General features: G+C 40.0%; 1 protein-coding gene across 2 annotated transcripts in view; it reads left to right on the top strand.

Moving 5' to 3' along the window:
• The window catches only part of LOC117291334 (DNA topoisomerase 2-alpha-like), a 39,052-nt gene extending 19,681 nt beyond the window's left edge, over window positions 1-19,371 (top strand). For both annotated transcript variants that reach the window (XM_033772977.1, XM_033772978.1), the window contains exons 17-33: window positions 161-275; window positions 922-1,043; window positions 2,499-2,647; window positions 3,312-3,543; window positions 4,779-4,978; window positions 5,449-5,587; window positions 6,603-6,798; window positions 7,907-8,163; window positions 8,744-8,827; window positions 9,613-9,822; window positions 10,502-10,640; window positions 12,082-12,273; window positions 13,784-14,023; window positions 16,008-16,109; window positions 16,341-16,439; window positions 17,512-17,633; window positions 17,882-19,371. In XM_033772977.1, coding sequence (XP_033628868.1) covers window positions 161-275; window positions 922-1,043; window positions 2,499-2,647; window positions 3,312-3,543; window positions 4,779-4,978; window positions 5,449-5,587; window positions 6,603-6,798; window positions 7,907-8,163; window positions 8,744-8,827; window positions 9,613-9,822; window positions 10,502-10,640; window positions 12,082-12,273; window positions 13,784-14,023; window positions 16,008-16,109; window positions 16,341-16,439; window positions 17,512-17,633; window positions 17,882-18,043 — 2,760 coding nt within the window. In that variant the 3' untranslated portion in view covers window positions 18,044-19,371. The remainder of the gene's footprint in view (window positions 1-160; window positions 276-921; window positions 1,044-2,498; window positions 2,648-3,311; window positions 3,544-4,778; window positions 4,979-5,448; window positions 5,588-6,602; window positions 6,799-7,906; window positions 8,164-8,743; window positions 8,828-9,612; window positions 9,823-10,501; window positions 10,641-12,081; window positions 12,274-13,783; window positions 14,024-16,007; window positions 16,110-16,340; window positions 16,440-17,511; window positions 17,634-17,881) is intronic.
• The last annotated feature ends 2,395 nt before the right edge of the window (window positions 19,372-21,766 follow it).

Genomic DNA, 21,766 nt, shown 5'->3' with positions numbered 1-21,766 from the left:
ACATTTTCTCTGTGGGGTCCAGTTTGAACACAAAATAATTGTTATATATTTAGTTTCCGACAGCTGTGAACAGGACTAAGTTCTATTTGATAGTTTCCTCCCAAGTTGTTATTTACCAGGATGAACTCTTGAGTGTAATTTTGTATCTCTTTATTTGTAGATTTATCTGTATGGCAAGCAGACCAAAAGCATCACCTACAATGACTTCATCAATAAGGAGCTTGTACTATTCTCAAACGCCGACAACGAAAGGTCCATCCCATCCATGGTCGACGGTAAAGTCACTTTCATTATTCTGAAGAAGAAAAAAAATTGTCTCTTATCAACTTGGATTTATGAAAATTAATAGCATGTTGTGGCTGCGTGGTTTAGTACTTTGGGCTCAACTTCTGGTGGCCAAGTCATCAGAGTGTGGGTTTTAATCCTGGTCATGACACTTGCGTCCTTGGTTGCCAAGACACTTTATAATAGTTGCTTCTCTCCACCAAGGAGTAAATGAATACCTGTGAGGGCAGAGATGGTTCATGTGATTGACTTTGGGCTACATACTTGCAGGGCAGCACGCATTATATACTCCCCAGGGAGCTGATATTTTTTTTTTTTAAGGAATGGAACAAATGGCCGTTGTTATACTGTTTGAAGCACAATGAACATTTCTTTGGAATTGTGCTCTATAAAACTCTTTCATGCACCCTTCTTAAAAATAGTTGTAAGACGAAAAAGTTAGGATCTCGCAGCCACACATTTTTTATAATAGGAAACAGTACTCTTGATGGTTTTATTGTAACCTGTTTTGTGAAGGGTCGTCATTTTAAGCAGTAAACAATTAATGTGTCCATCTGATCAATTTATCACTAACATAGGTGGTGCATGAAAAAGTTAATTGTTATCTGTTTTTACCCCTGCTTGTTTTTGTACTAGGTCTTAAGCCAGGACAGCGTAAGGTCATATTTACCGCTTTCAAGCGTTATGAGAAGAAGGAAGTGAAAGTTGCCCAGATGGCCGGTGCTGTGTCTGAGATCTCCGCCTACCACCATGGAGAGGTGAGACCTTAAGTCGTCTATCTCTTTTTATCAACTCATTACACAGGGCTCGAATTTGGGGGAAAAATCCACAAGACCGCAGGGCTTGTTGCTCAGAATTTTTACTGGACCGGAAGATTTTTTACAAGACCAAAATTTTATTAGGAAAAAAAGAAGTTAACACGATAGAACAGCAGGCCTTTTTCATCCCTTAGAAGGCTTTTTTTTTGCTGTGAAACCCAATCAATAGAGTTCCATATACCTACTTCACGTCATTCTCGCCGCCTCAAAAAAAAAATTCTGATTTGGCAGGCAAATCTCCAACAAAACACTGCAACGTGCAGCATTCATAAAAAGATCGTCATAAAAAAAGATTGACCAAAAATTTGACAGCAGTAGTCAGAAGCTCATCACTGTTGGTAGCCATACTAAGCAAGACGTTTGGCAACAAGACCTTACTTTTAATCCATGCAACACAGGGATGTGTGGTATTGCAACCAGACCTTCTTAATGCAAATTCAACACTCCTTTGTAAGGTAACAGACTTTACACATGGTCAGTGGTAAACAAACATCGCTGTACTAAGGTGTGCCGCCGGTCGGGTACCAACACATCACTCCCTCATCCCCGCTCGCTCACTACCCGGGCGCATAAACATAAATGGTTTGAGACTAGATGTACAAGGTGTGGGCATGAGTAAACTGAATGGAAAACTTGTATGCAGCCTGATGCAAGTAAAACAAAAACTTTTATTTTAAATGAGATTGAAATACATTTTTTAATGAAAGATAATATATTTCATATAATTATTTGTAATAGTAACTATATTAGTATGCATAAAAAAAACACAAGACCGCCGGACTTGTTCGGCATAAAGTTTACTGGACCGAAGCTAAAATCACTGCGGTCCAGCGTGAAATTCGAGCCCTGCATTACAGTTGGCTTGGTATTGCATTTTACTCTACTAGCCAGGCTCCTAGTGGATGATACACAGCCCTACATCCTTATGGACTGTAAAGGGTGGAGTTGGATATGGGACGTAGACGCGCTATACTTTTCCGTATTCCACCAGCACGCATGTTAAAACAAATTTTTTCTTTCAGTCTCACGAGCAAATTTCAGAATGTTATTTCGCGACGAACAGCATGCATAAGCAGAGTTTAGAATGTTATTTTTGCACTGTTCAGATGCAGAGCGTGACGCATTGACACTCACGATGCGCAGTGTGCAATATAAAAACTGAGAGTAGGTTATAGGATTTTATACCACCCTCCAGTTTGAGCATCTGATTGGTGGATTAGCGCACACTGGATGATAAAAGCATATAATAACGGCCAAAGTTTTTAGGCTCGCATGCTTTGCGCTCAGAGTTCCTTCTTTTTTTTCTCAACAGCCTATCACATCCCGATGCAATGAAATAAACAAAAACAAAATTTAAAACTAATATCATATTTCTTTTGTCTGATAATACTTTAGGTGTCACTCATGAACACAATCATCAATTTGGCCCAGAACTACATCGGTAGCAACAATCTGAATCTCTTGCAGCCCATTGGTCAGTTTGGTACCAGGTTGTATGGTGGCAAAGACGCTGCCAGCCCCCGTTACATCTTCACCCAACTCAGGTTAGTCATTGCTTCTTCCTTCGAATGGGACGTAAAGCTGCTGGTCCTGTGTGTTATCTAACGCCCGTCAAAGAACCCAGTGTACCAATCGAAAAGAGAAGGGGTTCGCCCCAAGTTCGCGTAGCACGTACCTTTGTTTAAAGGTTTCTTTTTGCTTCAAGCTACAGTTATTATGTTTACTTATAATGCATCTTTAGTTTCATTACCAGAAACATTTAATAATAATAATGAAAACAGTTGGAGCACATGGCACCACTTACGAAAGCACCTGGAAACAAATGCAAGGGTAGATCTGTTAAACCAGAAGGTGGTGCTTTTAAGAACGGCAAGGATCCTGAGAAAAACCATTGAGATCTGAGGCTACAGGACGTAGCCCGACTCAAAAGGAGTTACCGACACAAAAGAAAATGTGATCTTTCTTTTGCCTGCTGTGATAAGATTAAATAATATAGTAAAGTTTGCGGTAACTCCATGTCATGATTATCTCTAAATGAGTTGGGGTGGTTCTGAAAAGAATCATTGGTTTCAACTTGACGTTTCGATCAGTATGCATTGATCGTCTTTTGGAGAAAGCTGGACTCTGATGCTGCATGCTGCTTCAGTACTGACGATGCAGACTGGTGATGAAATAAGATAAGATCGTGTTTATCAATTTTCTCTGTAGCTCCTTAGCTCGGTTGATTTTCCCAGCCACTGATGACCCTCTCCTCAACACCCTGTATGATGACAACCAACGTATCGAGCCGGAGTGGTACTGTCCAATCATTCCAATGGTGTTAATCAATGGGACTGAGGGTATCGGAACGGGATGGAGTACCAAGATGGCCAACTATGACGTCAGGGAGGTTGTAGCCAATGTGAAACGCATGCTGGACGGTGAAGAACCACTCCCAATGGTAAACAAAATTCAATTCAGTTCAATTTGTTATAAACATCACGTTATAAAATTCTTTGCCAAAGATTCATTCACGGTCTATTCAGATCTATTTCTCACCATCCACTTTTGTGACCCTGGTTCCAATACCTCTGAGGGGTACTATGTGGATTGGGTTTTCAAGTCCCTACCTGATTGTGTCAGGCCTGTGAAATCTCTTTACATTTTACCATTCAACGCTTTTTTTGGGCTCCGCTTTTTTCCTGTTCCGTGTTTTTCTGTATTAAAAAGCCAACACCTTGAGAGAAGTTTAGGCACACATGGTTTTCCCCCACGCGACGTATGTTGTGTGTGTGTATTTTTTTTGCGACAAGTAAAAAATATGGCAGTAGATGACGAGGACTCATCGTGCTTGTGGAATTACACTTAATATATCTTGAAAATGAGGATGCACAGCACATTGTTACGTTTAAGAATTGTGGCCTATGTTTCTGTGAATGTTTTGTCTATGCTGCATTTTTTAATTAAAGCCTTTAAACGTTCATAGTGCTGGCCCAAAATCCGGACAAGTTTCCCGATGGTCCAAAATCCGCTTTTTTTTTCATGACCCACCCACAGGCCTGTTGTGAAGGTTTTTCACCAAAGTAAATCTCTAGGTTTTTCCCTCCCACATCTACCTCTGAAACTCCCTTCCCTGATGTCTTTGGATTCTTGTCTATGGACCCCTTAGCATGGGAGGAGGAAAACCTGGAAGACCTGAACTAACATACACAGAAATTCTTAAAATGGACACGGGTCTGGAATCGGCAGATTCCAAGTTGGCAATGGGGAACGAAAAAGGCACGACGAGCCATCGTGATTCGAGGACCCCCCTTCGCCCTTAGCAAGCTAGTACAGTGATTAAGTTTTCCAGGGATGAGATTGTTCAGACTTTTGGCTGAATTCAGACTTTTTATGTCGCCCTGGTGAAGAAAATCAGACAACATTTTTTCCCACCAAAGAAGAAATCCTGCATAGTGGTCTACTTTTCTAGTGCTTTGGATACTATTTCCGAAAGCTCCTTGGAATCTATAACCCCAGGGGTTTATACCAAATGGTAGAAATACCACCATTTGAGCAAACCTTTGAATTTGTGTCCAAGATTCAGACTTTTCGATAGTAATGACTCTCGCCCCTGGTTTTCTCTTTTGAAAGTCTTTAACTTCACACCCAGAACTAAGAAATGAAATGAAATTCACTTCGTCCCGTCATACACAGATCCCGTCCTACAAGAACTTCAAGGGAACAATCGAAGAGGTTGAGCCTAACCGCTATGTTGTCAACGGCGAGGTTGCCATCATTGACAATAACACCATTGAAATTACAGAGCTGCCAGTCCGAACCTGGACACAGAGCTACAAAGAGTCTACTCTGGAGCCCTTCTTGCATGGCAGTGAAAAAGTTGCTCCCTGTATCAAGTAAGTAACGATATAATAGAAGCGTACAGTTCTTTAAAAGGTTTATTGTGGCGGGTTGTCAGCAGTAGAGTGAGTTTAAATCCCGGTCATTACTCTTGTGCCCTTTGAGCATGGCACTTAAACATAATTTTTCATGAACATGTGTGAATAACCCATTGAAATACCTTTACAATGACCTATACAGGGAATAACCCCAAAAATCCTGTGTATATTTATTACGTTCAGCCGTCATACTCAATAAAATATTCCTACTTTTGTCCAAGGATCAAATATCATGCTTTGTTTTGTTACAATTAAGCTTGGGCGATATCACGATATTATCAATTATCGCGATATTAATTTTGGAAACGATTTCGATATCGGATGGATTTGGTTTTAATCGAAATATCGATATATCGCGATGTTTTTCAGAATCTGAAGGAAAGAGTCACTGGCATCTTTATTTATTTGACTTGATTTAAACCTTGCAGTGACTACAAAGAGTACCACACCGACACGACGGTGAAGTTTTTGGTGAAGATGAATGAAGATAGGCTGATGAAGTTTGATGATGAAGGTTTGCATAAGGCGTTCAAGTTGCAGACCATCATTACCCAAGCCAACAGCATGGTAAGTCACACAACACATGACAATCCAACAGTGCCTCACAACACTACAACCATGACACAATCCAACAGTATGGTAAGCCTCACAACACTACAACCATGACACAATCCAACAGTATGGTAAACCTCACAACACTACAACCATGACACAATCCAACAGCATGGTAAGCCTCACAACACTACAACATGACGATCCAACAGCATGGTTTGTCACTCATCACTAGAACATGACACAATCCAACAGTATGGTAAGCCTCACAACACTACAACATGACAATCCAACAGCATGGTAAGCCTCACAACACTACAACATGACAATCCAACAGCATGGTTTGTCACACATCACTAGAACATGACACAATCCAACAGTATGGTAAGCCTCACAACACTACAACCATGACACCATCTAACAGTATGGGTAAGTCACACAACACTACAACATGACACCATCTAACAGTATGGTAAGCCACACAACACTACAACCATGACACAATCCAACAGCATGGTTTGTCGCACAACGCTACAACATGACACAATCCAACAATATGGTAAGCCTCACAACACTACAACCATGACACAATCCAACAGTATGGTAAGCCTCACAACACTACAACCATGACACAATCCAACAGTATGTTAAGCCTCACAACACTACAACATGACACCATCTAACAGTATGGTAAGCCACACAACACTACAACCATGACACAATCCAACAGCATGGTTTGTCGCACAACGCTACAACATGACACAATCCAACAGTATGGTAAGCCTCACAACACTACAACCATGACACAATCCAACAGTATGGTAAGCCTCACAACACTACAACCATGACACAATCCAACAGTATGTTAAGCCTCACAACACTACAACCATGACACCATCTAACAGTATGGTAAGTTACACAACACTATTCCCTGTAGCAATAAATACATCAAAATTTATTTGTAACCTTGTCTTTAGGCTTGCTCATTTTTTATCCAACCTATGTTGTTATGTTTATTTGTAAACATCAGGTTATGTTTGACCAGCATGGCTGCATCAAAAAGTACACTGACGTTTGTGATATTCTGAAAGATTTTTATGAGCTTCGCCTGCATATGTACATTCGTCGTAAAGATTACCTTGAAGGGATACTTGAGGCGGAGTCTAGCAAACTCAACAACCAGGCTCGATTCATTATGGAGAAGATCGAAGGAACGATCGTCATTGGTAAGTTGAAAGATCCAAATCAAAAAGTTTTGTTGGATTATGAAGAAAAAAAATCAACAAAGTTGATTACAAAAAAAGGGTTTTATTCATAAAAAAAAGTGTTATTAATAAATGCATAGAGCGGTTAAGAGCATCGAATTCAAGTTCTTAGTTCTTTCTAATTTAAGTCATCGGGATGTGGGTTTGAGTCCTGGAGCGGATTGCAATAAAACGGTCTTAGTCAGCAGTCTGAGACCAGTCAGTTGTAGCCGGCTATCTGCCTTAGACGGTCTTAGCTTAGTCAGTCATTAAGCCTGTTGCAATAAGCCGGTCTTAGATAAGTTGGCGAAAAGTAATGCAATACGAACAAATGTCCCATAATACTTAGCACTTCTGCAGGCACTGGCGGTATGGCATTGTTCTTATTGCTTTGGTTTGAATCATCGGATATCCAATCTGTGAGTTGTATCATTTTTACTCTTGGGAACATACATTTACGATACAAGGTATCACCACCATTATGCCTCTAATGGGTGTTATCTATTTCTAAAATAAAATCTCATCGTAGAGCTCTTTGTATCAAATCATCTACAACTAACAAATGCAGCGCCATCTTTAAAAACCAAAACTAAGACCGATTAAAGCCAGCTCAGAGCAGGCTTAAGATTTAAGACTGGCTATAATTATAGACCGTGCTATTGCAATCGGTCTATAATTAAAGACTGTCTAAGCACGTCTCAGGTTAGCCGGCTATAGCGCATTGACCAGTTTAAGACCGCTTGGTGCAATCCGCCCCTGGTCGTGACACGTGTGTCCTTGAACAAGGGGTATGAATGTGTACCTGCATGGGTAAAGGTTGACATTGCGTTTTAAAAAGCCTTCGGAGCGTCATGACTGCTCAGGGCTATATACTCCCAGGGTGCTCTTTGTCGGTACTTTATGGAGACTTAGAACAAAACTTAAAAGGGAAAACAAAAGGACTCCAAGTTAGAATACTGGTCTTTGACACTTACCGAAGGTGTCCAGTGCCTTTAAGGAATGCTCTTGGGACGCCACAGTTCTGTGCTAACTTATACAGAATTCTTCCTTCAATTTGACTATTTTTTATCTCCGACTTGTCCGTTTGCAGAGAACAAGAAGAAGAAGGAGATGATCTCGCTGCTGGTTCACCGAGGCTACGACTCAGATCCGGTCAAGATGTGGAAGGAAGCGCAGAACAAGCTAGCCGCCGAGGCCGAGGGTACGGACAATGAAGAGGATGCCATGAGCGAGATCTCGTCCGCCTCGTCAGGGGCCGGCCATGACTACAACTACCTCCTGGGAATGGCTCTTTGGAGTCTGACAAGAGAAAAGAAAGACGACCTACTCAAGAACAGAGACGAGAAGGTTGGCTTTTTAAAAAAGAAATTGTTTAATGATACTTGTTCTTGAAAAAATGCCACCCACTTGATATTTAGTCTCTTAGTTTGAAAATCAATGTGTAACTTTGGTGTTGGGAACTGTTCAGCTATTTTAAACCTATATGAATGTAGGTGGCGCAAATTGCGCTGCGGTGTGTTCATTACAAGTCTACGCCAACCATCTCGATCTACTGCTGATCTTAATGCAGCTGCCATACCCTGTCCAATTCTTGATGCCGTTCATCCATGATGTTGCTGGCTACCTCTTCTTCTCTTCCCCTTATAGATATATACAATAAAACTAACATGAGTAAATTTTGTTTTAAAAGGGGGGTTTGATGTTCGTGTGAAAATACTTAACCTTCTTTAGAACAATTTGGGTTTGATCAGGGTGGTGGATTAATAATTAAAATAATAATATCAAATAGCACCTTCAAGGTGTTACAGTGCGTACAGCAGCTTCACAACCAGAATACAGAAATGAAATGAAAGGAACAGTTAAAATGGGATAAATCTTTTCCTAAGATGAATATTTCAAAATTGTCTTGCAATGTTTCTCTGTGTAGGGTAAAGAACTGTGCGACTTAAGGAGGAAGACACCCGTTATGTTATGGAGAGATGACTTGGCTGCATTTGAGGCGCAACTTGAGGTAATAATAGTTATCAATTTTTATATAGCGCTTTTTATCAGTCCGAAGGGTGAACCAAAGCACTTCTGACATTGTTACCCCGGTCACTGGGCAATATATTTCATTCCTTAAACCAGCTCAGCTCCCTGGGGAGTACACAGCTGGTGCTGCGAGTTACTGAGCTTGTATGATGTAGGGCTTGTAATTGTAGAGTGTCATGGCGGGGTGGTTTAGAGCATCGAATTCAAGTTCTGGTGGTTAAGTCACCGGAGTGTGGGTTCGAATCCCGGTCGTGACACTTGTGTCCTTGAGCAAGATACTTTTACTACAATTGCTTCTCTTCACCCAGGGGTATAAATGGGTACCTGCTATTGTGTATGAAAAGCCACAAGCGCCTTACAGGCAGCTCAGGGCTGTATACTCCCTAACTAGAGAGTTGAGAAACATGACAGGAATGTTATTGGCCCTATGACCAGGGTGCTAATGTAAAGCGCAATGATACGGTTATTGTGAAATGCGATGTATAAGAATTTATAACTAGTGTTTTATTATTTTTATATTTAATTAACACTGGACCGAGGCTAGTGATTTAAGCTTCGGGGCAGTAAAATCAACTTCTGACTGGACAAGCAGGTACCCATTTACCCCTGGGTGGAGAGAAGCAATTATAGTGACTCAAGTTTCACGACCAGGACTCGAACCCACACTCCGCTTTATAGAAACGCCAGTGCTCTTATCCACTCGGCCACGACACCCCAAAAGACATAAGTAACAAATTTAGTTGTCTTATTTCTTTTCTTTTTTAGATTGTGGAGCAGCAAGAAAAAGATGACGAGGCTGCTGCTGCCCCAACCACCACGAAGGGCGGTAAAAAACAACCCCGTAAGAAGGTCTTGCCTAAACTGGAAACCAAGCCCTCACCGTACGGACGCCGTGTCGTACCACGCATTGACGCCGCAGCCAAGGCTATAAGGAAGACTGCAGCGGCAGGAGGAGGGGCAGGGGGACGGAAAAGAGTGAGTTGAAATAATAAAAAGAACTGTGGCTTCTTATATAGCGCTCGGATCCGTCACTCAGTGACACTAATGGCACTCTGATATTCAGGCATGCAACTATGCAGATCCGTGGTTTTCTTTGTTTAATCAAATATATCTGTCATTATGAAAAAAATCACTAAAATAAAAAATAAAAATCATGCTGCATGAATAAAAACAAGGCTTCAAAAGTTTACATGTACATAAGCATTAAAACAGAAGTTCTCCTTGCACAGCATACCTTCTACACTATTTTTTGCACAGTCTGGCTCCGCAGTGCTTTTATTACTTTTTGTACAAAGGGATGCGGACGGAACCAGATGCTGCTAGGGCCCAATATGCGACTTACACACAAGTTCTCGATTTACTTTATTTCTCTCGATTTATTTTATAACTATCTCGGCTGCTTGGGGAGTATACAGCCTGTGCTGCCAAGTATGTAGTGCACCAAGCTAAAGCAATCACAAGAACTATCTGTTGTTAAAATTTATTTTGTGTAGTGTTGGTTTTGAATAGAAGTGGGGTTTGACAACTCAAGGTTTCAATCAGTACACTCTGATCAACTTTGGGTTCTTTTCCAAACAAACGCTCAAACCTTACCTACATACAAAAACTAGTTATTATTATTTTTAAACTTTTCATATGAACCTCATCCCCACAGAAAACAAACGTCAAGAAAGAGGCCACTGATGACACAAATGACACAACCAGTCTTGACGACAGCACCGAGAAGGAGCCCATGTCTTTAGCACAGCGTCTGGCCGCTAAAGGAACGTCAGTCTCAACTAGCGTCAGTAACGGTACGCTACCAAGCCTTTCCTCCCTGACATCAACTCATAGGCCCTACAGCACCTATGCAAACATTTGCTCATATCCCAACCGGAATTTTTGTACCACTTCCGTGCCCCATACCTCTAAATATGCAACTTTTGAAAACAAGTATTTAAGCCACTCTCATTATGGGAACTGGAAGACCCTCACAGATATCTTCCAAGAAAGACTATGCTGCTCAACTAATTTCCAAGTTCCATTGCTCCCTTGTACAAATTCACAATTACTCTCCGACAAACGATCATTACACAGCTACATCGAGACAAGGTTTTATCATTGTGACTGGGTCTACAAGTCTAACTATGCAGTAGGTTCTCTCTATGCAAGGCAACTCAACCGACCTCAACTTACGTCACTCATGACGACAAGTCGTTCCTTAGTCACTCAGACTGGAATTAGAGTCTCGCTGAACGGCACAATGCATCATCTGTTACGATGTGCTGTGCGATGTGTCAGATATGCTCGATAAAGTACTCTGTAATTTTATATCGATAAAGTACTCAGTGATTTTATATTATCCATGTTCTAAATTGGAATGATGATAAAAATAGCGGATACATTTTGTTACATGTGCAATTAATCCTTCCTGCAGAATTTCAGTCAGTATTAAGAGTTCTAATCAAATATAAGTTTGTAATTTTGTTGTTAAATTGTATACCGATCGAGGGAAATCTAAGCCCTGAAAATCAAAATTAAGAATATTTAACCAAAATTTTATATGACTTTAACCTTGTCAATCTTATGAGATATCACAAAGATCAGAGATATACTTTTGGAATAAATTTAATTTTACAAACATGGTGTTTTTAGAATCATATTTTGGTGTCACCTAGACTTGTAGAAGTCCACCTGGGTTTACAGGAGGGCTTGTTTCCCTGGAACCCACTTCCAGATGTATCCTTAACATATTCACTGTTGAAGATTTAGAAAGAAATGTCAACTGTCAACCTGAGCAAAAGTTATTAGGTGTTTAAGCAATATTTTCTGCTTGCGCAGCTCTATGAAAAGGGGCCCTTTTCTGGGTAATAGGAGGGAAACATTTCAATACACTTCCGAAGACTTTTCTGAGATTTTCTTATCAAAGTCTTAACTAAATTGGAGCCAAAAAAGTCTGGTACAAAGTTAATGATCAATAGCTGAATCATTACAGCATACAGGGACCAAGACCAAGAGACACCCTTCTTATGAGTAGTTGATTAGGCGAGCGATTTTCTCTTGTATAGCAGAGCAAAATGCTACTCAAAACGTATCCGTTGCTACTCAAAAAGTCACCTTTTGCTACCCAATATTGGCATTCAGCGTGCACAAAATAAGTTCAGTATATATATATATATTTTTTTTACTGGACGGAATCGTTCCCTGTGATTTCATTTGCCTAAACAAGCCCTCCTGTTGTTACCCCCCGTTCAGGTGGCACTAAGAAGGTCATGAAGCAGAAAACCCTAACCTTCAAACCCACGGCTAAGAAGAGGGCAAAGGCCTCGCCCAAAAAGAAAAAGAGAAACGCTTGGTCGGAGTCCGACTCTGACGCGCCGCTGGACGAGGACGATTTGATGATAACGAAGCAGGTACCCCAGTCGCCTTTTGTCAAGAGAGCTGCCGGTAAGAATCAATCCCTTTGTTGAAATTTTCCTCAAGAGTCAGAAATGGACTGACCAAGATTTGAATATTTGCATGGTTATCATTTTTATTATGTTAATCAAAGATCAAAGACACTGGACACTATTGGTAATTGTCGAAGACTAGTCTTCACAGTTGGTTTATCTAAACAATATGCATGAAGTAACAAACCTGTGAAAATTTGAGCACAATCGGTCGTTAAAGTTGCGAGATTTTAATGAAAGAAAAACACCCTTGTCGCACCATTTTTCCTCCCTGGGCACACGAAGTTGTGTGCTTTCAGATGCTTGATTTCGAGACCTAATTTTTTTAAAATCTGAGGTCTCGAAATCAAATTTGTGGAAAATTACTTCTTTCTCGAAAACTACGTCACTTCAGAGGGAGCTGTTTCTTCCATTTTGTTATACTATAAACCTCTCTCCATTACTCGTAATCAAGAAAGTTTTTCTGATAATAATTATTTTGAGTAATTACCAATAGTGTCCACTGCCTTTAATTATTAGTTAACAGGGTAGCCTTCATCAGTGTCAAAACACTTATTCTTTTCTTGGCATCTAACTGTTGTTTAATGTAGATTGTTAAAAAAAAAATCTACTACATTTTATTTGCCAATTTTGTTTTTATTATTATTAACTCATCACAAAGTTATCAGCTGTCGATTTCACCAAACTCTTCCTAACTTAGGATTAATCTTAGGACTTGAGACGGGTTCAGTTCCGTATCCAAATACGTAAGACGCATTGAACCCATCCTAAGTTAGGATTAATCCTAGCGTTTCATGAAATCGGCTGCTGCACACTTTGTATTTCTGTTTCATTGAACTGATTACCCTGTATCTTTAACTTTAAGTCTGCCTATAAAGTTAGTCAATAAGGGAATCAATGTGTGGTGAAGAGGTTTTCAACTAGTGGTTTAATCCCAACAAGGCCTGGTTCTTGATAATTTTACCGAGACGTCCCATTCATAAATACTTTTTCGGTCAAAAAACATCAACACTTATGGTCAAAAAGTAAATAAATGCAAAAATTATAATTTTTCAATGATTTCTTGCAACACAACACCCCTCCAGCTATGAAATGTTAAGACCCAGTCAAGGCCCTCGGGTAAACAACTCCTGCTGTGCGCGTCGCGCATATCGCGTGATGTGGCACAACTGTCTCAGCCGTTGCTCTCGACCAATAGGAATGAAGAAACGGTCTTATAAGCACAGGTGCAAGCTCACGTGTCACGCCCATGTTTCAACACTTTTTACTGGTGTTATATCATCCATTCAAACAACCCCTCGTGACGCCCTCTCGACCAATCAGAATGGATAAACTGTCTTAGGTATTTATGAATATAATATAATGTCAATGTTGTATTGTACTTTCATTTGTATTTGTATTTATATGTTGCTTGTACAGCGTCATACCTGACGGACCTGAGCGCTCTATTAGAGGCCACTGATATTACATTATTTGTACATCTCTTCCCCACTATTCTGACTCTATAGCTCAGAAGGCAAAGTATTCATTTAGTGACGACGATGAGGATGATGATGATGACTTCGTTGCCGAGTTGGCACTTTCTCCCTCCTTCAACTTGGAGGAGGCAATCGATAACGACGCCATTGACTCGGACGCAGACGACTTCTCCCTACCTACCAAGAGACCCGTCAAGAGAGCTGCACCTAAGATTGATAGCGATAGCGATAGCGCTGATGAAAGCGGATACAAAGAGACGAAGCAAGACGGTATGACATTTTGAAGATCATTCAGGCCTGAAAAGTCTCTGCTCTTTTCTTCATCAGGCAGATTTTTTATAAACCTTTTTTTTCTTCTTTTTTTTTTTCTTCAGCCCTGATACTTCGGCTTCTAAGGGGCACGGCAGTTTTGCCTTGACTTTTTGTAAAAATTTAGGGCACCAAGGCAATTTTCAAAAATTTGGAAGGGCATCACGGCAATCATAAAAAGTTGCGAAGGGCACGACGGCAGTTTGAAAAAAAACCTCCGAGTTGCCTATAAAAAATAGTTCTTCCAATTTTTCCATTTTCTAACTGTTACCCAATGAAAAAAGAAAGCATTCATCTAATTCAACAAAATAAAGAACAACTACTTACAATACACAATTCCTAAATAATTTTTGTTCATACGTAATCCTACTATTGGTCATGCACGTTGTGTAGTTTTTCGTAGAGACGCTAAAATTCCCACGTAACTGCTCCATTTTGACACGATGTTGACAGACTAAATGCATGCGGTGCGCGACGACTATGCTGTACATGATGGTACATCACATGTACTAAGCATGGGGGAAACCACTATCCCAGCATGCAAAGGCACGGCGAGTCTTTTTCTCAAGGCGTTTAGCGTTGGTTCGCGTAATTTTACCACTAGAGGGCGTTTACTCTCACGCTATCGCTCTGTTCCGAAACGCCCTCTAGCGTTCGATGTTTCGAGTATTTTTTTGTCGCACGCAAAGAACAACGACTAACGGGCCTGAAATCTGCTGTTGTGCCTTACGTGCGTGAAATTGGGGTATATTTCGTTGCGTGAAATTTACACAGACATCGGGACTTTTTGGCTTATTTTCGAACTTTGACAACGTTGAATATAATTTGTTTTCGGGAGGAAGGGCACGGCGGCAATGATGAGAAAAGGGCACGGCAATCATTGCCGTGAAAAATTGTTTTTTTGAAGGGCATTGCGGCAATCAGTAGGGGCAACGACGGCAATTGCCGTCGTTGCCGTCGTGAAGTATCAGGGCTGTTCTTCCTTCTTTTTTTTCCTCCATATTTTTAATTATAATAAGCTTGACATGCCTGATTAAGTTTGGCAACAATAATGTAGAACTACAATAATGTGAGATAAGCCTAATTGCTGGAATAACGGGGTGCCCTAATTCGACAAGCATGAATGCGTGACGCTAATCACTTGATGTTACATGATCATTCTAACACCATGTAGTGTTTCAGGGTTGTTTTTTTTAGGGGCCACTCATAGGTCTGAATGTTGTCAAATAAGAATAAATGACTATGCCCTCAGCTTCGCTTTGGGCATAATCATGGTTTTGACATCAGCTTTGGCTTATAATTTTAATTGTGCCTTCATAATGGTTTTTAATTTGTATCTAGTTTTGTCTGCATTGTTGAATCTTTTTACATTTTTTACATTTGCTAATTGCTCATGGTTCAATTTATATATTGATGGATTAATTTCTTGTGTTTTTAACATTTCCATTTTATGGGTTTGGGCCCTTTGTATTATATCTAGGTCTGTTGTTTCTAATGTTTTTAAATTTGTATCTGCTCTTGTTTACATTGATGAATCTTTTTGAAAGTTTTTTTTCTTTCTTTTTCGGTTAATAGTATTTAGCCTATATTTTAATTGGTCTTGTTTTTTTGTTTGCCTTTTAGTTTTTATTGTTAGGCGCATTGAGGAATAATTTATTCATAATGCGCCTTAAAAATACTCTTTACTGACTAGTTATCTAGGCTTATAAACGGGTACCTGCGAGGGTAGAGGTTGATATTGTGTATGAAAAGCCACAAGCGCCTTACAGGCAGCTCAGGGCTGTATACTCCCAAGGGAGTTCAAAAAACATTTAAGGAGTGTTATTGGCCCTATGACCAGGGTACTATAATGTCAAGCGCATTGATAAGGTTATTGTGAAATGCGCTATATAAGAATTTGTTATTATTATTATTATTGTGTGTTTTTGTTTGGTTTCCCCATCAGATGTAGGCTTGAACTCTTTAAGCGATTCAGATGGATCCGCACCCCCATCAAAACAACTAAAGCTGACACAATCGGCAAAGAAGACGGCTGCAAAACCAAAGGGTAACTATATAAAGTGTATTGATGTAGTGTGAGATTTAAGTACAATTCTAGTTGCATATTTGTATGCTTGATATTTGGTATGGTGTCTGGTTAATTTTATTGTAATTATTACTACATGTATATAGGATTAAAACGATCAAGCGGATCCAAAAATCGAAGGTATAATTTGCCCTTAAGGTTTCTTTATAAATAACTGGAAATAAGATTGTTATTAATTTTGTTTAACTGCAGCCACAAAGCAAAAGTCTATTCTCGACATGATTAGTAAGACGAAGAAGAGCAGTGATGACAGCAGTGAACCAACAGCCAAGAAACCAGCTAAGGCTAAAGGTAAGAGTCTTGAAACAGTATACTACTGTACTTTCCTGAGTTTGACATTTACTAAATCGCTGCAGTACCTGCTACTAACTACTGGGCTATCTCGGTGGTTCTAGTTGGTAAGGCACCTGCTGTAGATTGGTAAAGGTCGTGGGGTTCGAATCCCACAAGAGTTATATGCCGGTTTGGTTTTTTTGGAACGGAACTCGGGGAAGGTGCTGAGTATACCGTGCTAACACACATTGCTGCTAGAGGGTAAAAATAACGCTATAACATCTTTTAAAGTAATTTTTGGGGTTGAACAAAGAATTGACTAGAGTGGGATTCGAACCAACGACCTCCGGAGTAACGTGCCGGCGCTCTACCAACTAAAATATCTAGCTCTATATTGGCGGTGTCCCTATTTTGTCAATATCTTTGTTCGGGGGTGCCAGTCAGAAGCCATACAACCGTTAACTGCCGTGTAGCCAGGGATCACACCCAAATTACGATACAACCTGGGAAGCGGCAGCCAGGGGATCACCTTAAGGGGATGCGACTTTTTGTTTCAGATATCAATATAAACCACAAGGGAAACTGACTGGGTAAATTTTGAAATGATTTTTGGGGTTGAACAAAGAATTGACTAGAGTGGGATTCGAACCAACGACCTCCGGATTAACGTGCCAATGCTCTACTAACTTATATTGATATCTTTTAAAGCCATTGGACTCTTTCGGTTCAGAAAAAAAATTAAAGTTCACCGATTTACAAATAACTTACAGGGTTTACAGAAGGCAATGGTGAAAGACTTCTCTTGAAATATTATTCCCTGAAATGCTTTACTTTTTGAGAAAACAGCAAAACAATATAAATTCTCGTTAACGAGAATTACGGATTTATTGTAAACACATGTCATGACACGGCGAAACGCGCGGAAACAAGGGTGGGTTTTTCCGTTGTTTTCTCCCGACTCCGATGACCGATTGAGCCTAAATTTTCACAGGCTTGTTATTTGATATAGAAGTTGTGGGCCTTGGACAATACTGTTTACCGAAAGGGTCCAATGGCTTTAAAGTAGTAAGTAATTGTTTGTTTTCTCCAGCTGCACCTAAGCCCAGGAAGCCAGCCGCTAAGAAAACTGTCAAGACAACGTCTGGATCAGGTGATGGGGACTCGGATGTATTCGAAACAAAGAAAAAGGCGGCGCCCAGGAAAACTGCCAAGGTGATTGAATAAATGATAAATAAGTATAAAAAGCATACACGCTTCCTACAGGATATCATGAAAGAACAAGTTTTGTTTTTGAGAGATGATTTCCGAGGATGCTTGCCGATTATTTTATTTTCATTTATTAAAACTATTATATCATGAAAGAATAAGTTTTGTTTTTGAGAGATGATGTCCGAGGATGCTTGCCAATTATTTTATTTTCATTTATTAAAACTATTATTTTGTTTTCTCTTCCCAATCAGCCCAAGACTAAGAAGATCAATTTCTCCGACTCCGAGTCGGGTGATGAGAATTTCGCCTCTCGTAGGGATCGCAATCCACCCCCATCGGCCAGAGGAGGGGGTCGTGCCAAGGCATCAGTCAAGTACAACTTTGGTGATGATGATTCAGATAGCGACTATTAGGCTCATAGAATGGTTCTAAGGCTGTGTCCCAATAGACCGATCCATTAAGCGCGCCCCATTGCGTATTGACCAATCACAACCCATTGCGCAACCAAAAGTCCGACAAATTAAGGTCCAACATGTGTGCCCGTATGCTTGGCGCGTATGCTTGGCGGCAGAGTTGTGCAGAATGGCATTGGAGAGGCCCACGTGTGCTTGCTCAAACGTGCTGAGCCTACTGGATCGGTCTATTGGCGGCCAAAGCTAGGGCTACAGCTGAGCCTACAGCTTGTTCAATTGGGCACATTTAGTCGACCCGTGGTTGACTACTGACCAGCAACGTACATGCGCAGAGACACATTCACTCGAACGACTCATTTGGAAGTCAAGTCAACCTTCCGCCTTTTCGCTGTAGTGTCACTGGTTCTCCTCTGTGCTTTACACATTGTTGGACTAGCTGTTGGGACCAGTGAAGAAACCATGGGCTCAAGGCTGGTTCCAAATGGTCCACCAAAGTAGTAAACCAATGGTCGACCATCCTGGGTTCGAGTAAAAATTGTCAACCTTTAGTTAAACCAAAGTTAACGATTCATTTGAAATGGAATCGCATCAAAATACTTACATTTTCACATCCGTGTACTATTGCGCCATACAAGCGCTTGAATGTTTTTAACAAGCGTGAACGCAAAGTAGTCTCCCTCGGGAGGCCAACGAGCGTTGTTTCCTAGTAGATCCCTCCCTCGCTGCGCATGGTAGCGAGGCTGGGACAAGCTCCCCCCCCCCCTTCAAATACAGTGTAGTTTTTTAAAAAGATGTTGTCATATAGTCCGTAGAGGCCAATCGTGGCTCTTGTAAAGTTAACTGAAAATTCAGAGTAAATGCCATTCCTGTATATATACAATAAGTATTTCATTACACAACGGTTGTACATTAAGCTATTTAAATGTGAATTGTGTTTCTTCCAAAGTGCATAGTTGTCCCCCAGTGGGAATAATACCGCGTAATATTTAAAAACGCTTCAAACTGTTGTTATTTAGCTCTTTTTTGAGCTTTCAAATTTACATATCTGGGCCTTTCGCAATTTAATTGTCAACATTGTGTTGCAGCAGGTAAAGATGGGCCAAAATATCATAAAATCTGTGGAGCAGATTATCTTAAATTTAAAACTTAAATTTTTTGGACATCAAATTAAATACACCATAACTTACACTGACTAAAATTTACTAGATTTGGATGTGAACCTGGAGCCTTTAGATTAATGTTCCAGTGTTCCATCAACTGAGCTATCTAGCGCAAATGTTGGCGGTCTCCCAGGTTTGTTTTAGGGCTCTGGGGTCGATTTCACAAAGAGTTAGGACCTGAGTTGGATATAAGAAACGTATGGCTAGTCCTAAGTTAGGACGAGTAACTCTTCCTAACTCGAGATAAGACTAGTCTTAACTCTTTGTGAAATCCACCCCTGGACACCTTTGGTAATTGTCAAAAACCAGTATTCTTACTTGGTGTAGCTCAACATATATGCACATAAAAACAAACCTGCAAAAATTTGAACTCAATTGGTTGTCAAAGTTGCGAGAGAACTATGAAAGAAAAAAATATCGTTCCTGCACAAGTGATGTTCTTTCAGATGTTGATTTTGAGACCTCCGAATTCATCCGAATTCAATTCAAATATTTTAGTGAAGAAATACTTCTTTCTCAAAAACTATGTTTCTTCAGAGGGAGCCGTTTCTAACAATTTTCTATACTACCAAGAACTCTCCATTGCTCTTTACCAAGAAAGTTCTGCTGTTTTGAGTAATTACCAATAGTGTCCAGTGCCTTTAAAACAGAATATTGATTTGTATATTTTTCCCCCCATACAATCGAACAGCTTACACTCGCAAACTTGCCTTAGTTATTATTTGGTCTTCCTGTAAAGAGAATCGAGCCACACCTGATGTTAGATTTTGATGTGGTTCAAGTTATACATGTAAATGGAATTATGGGACAAATTTAATGACAATATCAACTTGTTGCCGTCACTTTGGACATGTTGAATCTGAAATGTACAGAGACCCTACGGCTGTTCTATGTCGTTTAAGAATCCCAGGGATGAGAAATGTCACACTTGCATCTAAATTCAAACTGTTTATATCGCCTTAAAAAAAAAGTAGCAGATATTTTCTTTAGTTGTGAAGAAATCCTGCTCTCTGATCTCTAGCGCTGAAGATACTGTTCCCAGAAGCTCCTTGAAAATCTTTAACTCCAGGGGTGACTTAAGGGTGGAAATGCCAGCATTTCAACATACCTTCTACAGCCCTTTTCACACTAGGTACTCTATTTATGGCCGGACCTTCCACACTCTCATCCCTGGAATCCTGACTAATAACTGCATGTTTAATATAAAATTAGTTTGTCAGGTCTTCTAATTCTGAATTACTCATTTTTTAATATGACTGCTCTCAACAACGGTTGAAAGTTTGGGATTGATAATTGTTTAATGTATAGGTTTATTATAGCGGAGTGCGACTTATTGGATATGCTGGTGTGTGCTAAGCACTAACTACAGCCCACATCAAATTATTGAGAAAGTTGTAAACAAAGCTGTTTCATAACCCAGTTGCTTCATTCAGACAGATTGTAGAAAATCATTTAAAGATTGACAGGTTAATCGACAGTTTTTCTTGCACACTTTCCAAAGAAAGCTACTTTTTTTATTCATGTTTAATATTCGTGGTTATGAAGTTTTCGCATACTCAAAATGTTTTCACTAAAGTGTTTTAAGTCAGTGCACAAAATGATAATTATATCAATTTAACATTGGTATTTGAATTTATAATCCATACAAATGTACAAATATTTTTTCATAAATAATGCTGGCGTGTTTTAGAGAGACCTACGACTGTTCTATGTACTGCATTGGGTGTTTTTTTGTCCATGCAGACTTGGAAACAAACAGGAAATGTTGAATTTTTACGACTTGTTAACGGTCTAAATGAGAACTGTGTACAATATTGGATTGAAAATCAGTGAATAAAAATGTCTGATCTCTGAAAGAGTTGACACTTTTCTTAAATGGTCTCTTTATTGAAATGATTTGGGGTTGAACACAGAAAAATTTACTAGTGGGATCTGAACAAACTACCTCTGTATTTATGTGTTGGCATTCTACCACCTGAGCTATAGCCCTATGTTGGCAGTCTCCTTATTTTGTCAGTTTCTTTGTCCGGGTGTCAGTCAGAAGCTATACAACCTGGGAAGCGGTAGCCAGGGGATCACCTTAATATTTCAGATACCAAACAATTTAACTTGGTAGGAAGGAGAATTCATAACAGTCTCTGTTTGCAGGAGGCTTAATGAATGCAGATGCAGTTGCAGCCTGTTGTCTGGTTGTGAAAAGAACCATTGGTTTCAACCCGACGTTTCGATCAGATGCTCTGATACCGAGTCAACTCGTACCCGAGTCAACTCGTACCCAAGTCAACCGTATGTCCTACATCCAAGACCTCAATGGCTGGTATTTTAAGTTGAGCGTGTGCCCGTGAATTAAATGTTTGTGAACAAAGAGGAAAACAGTGCAAGTACTAAAATTGAGAGAGCATAAGTTTATTTAAACAAAGTCCTAAATCCATGTGATATCGGACCCCCATTAAAAGCATTAAAGATGCTATGTCAGATTTTTGGCCGATTTGACCAAAACATTTTGATTTAAAATTCAATCAATAGGTATTTTGATGGGGGTCGAGAAAGTTACAAGCTTTCA

This window comes from Asterias rubens, chromosome 6 (assembly GCF_902459465.1).
Source record: "Asterias rubens chromosome 6, eAstRub1.3, whole genome shotgun sequence".
Taxonomy (NCBI): Eukaryota; Metazoa; Echinodermata; class Asteroidea; order Forcipulatida; family Asteriidae; genus Asterias; species Asterias rubens.
This window is presented reverse-complemented; position numbering and strand designations above follow the sequence as displayed.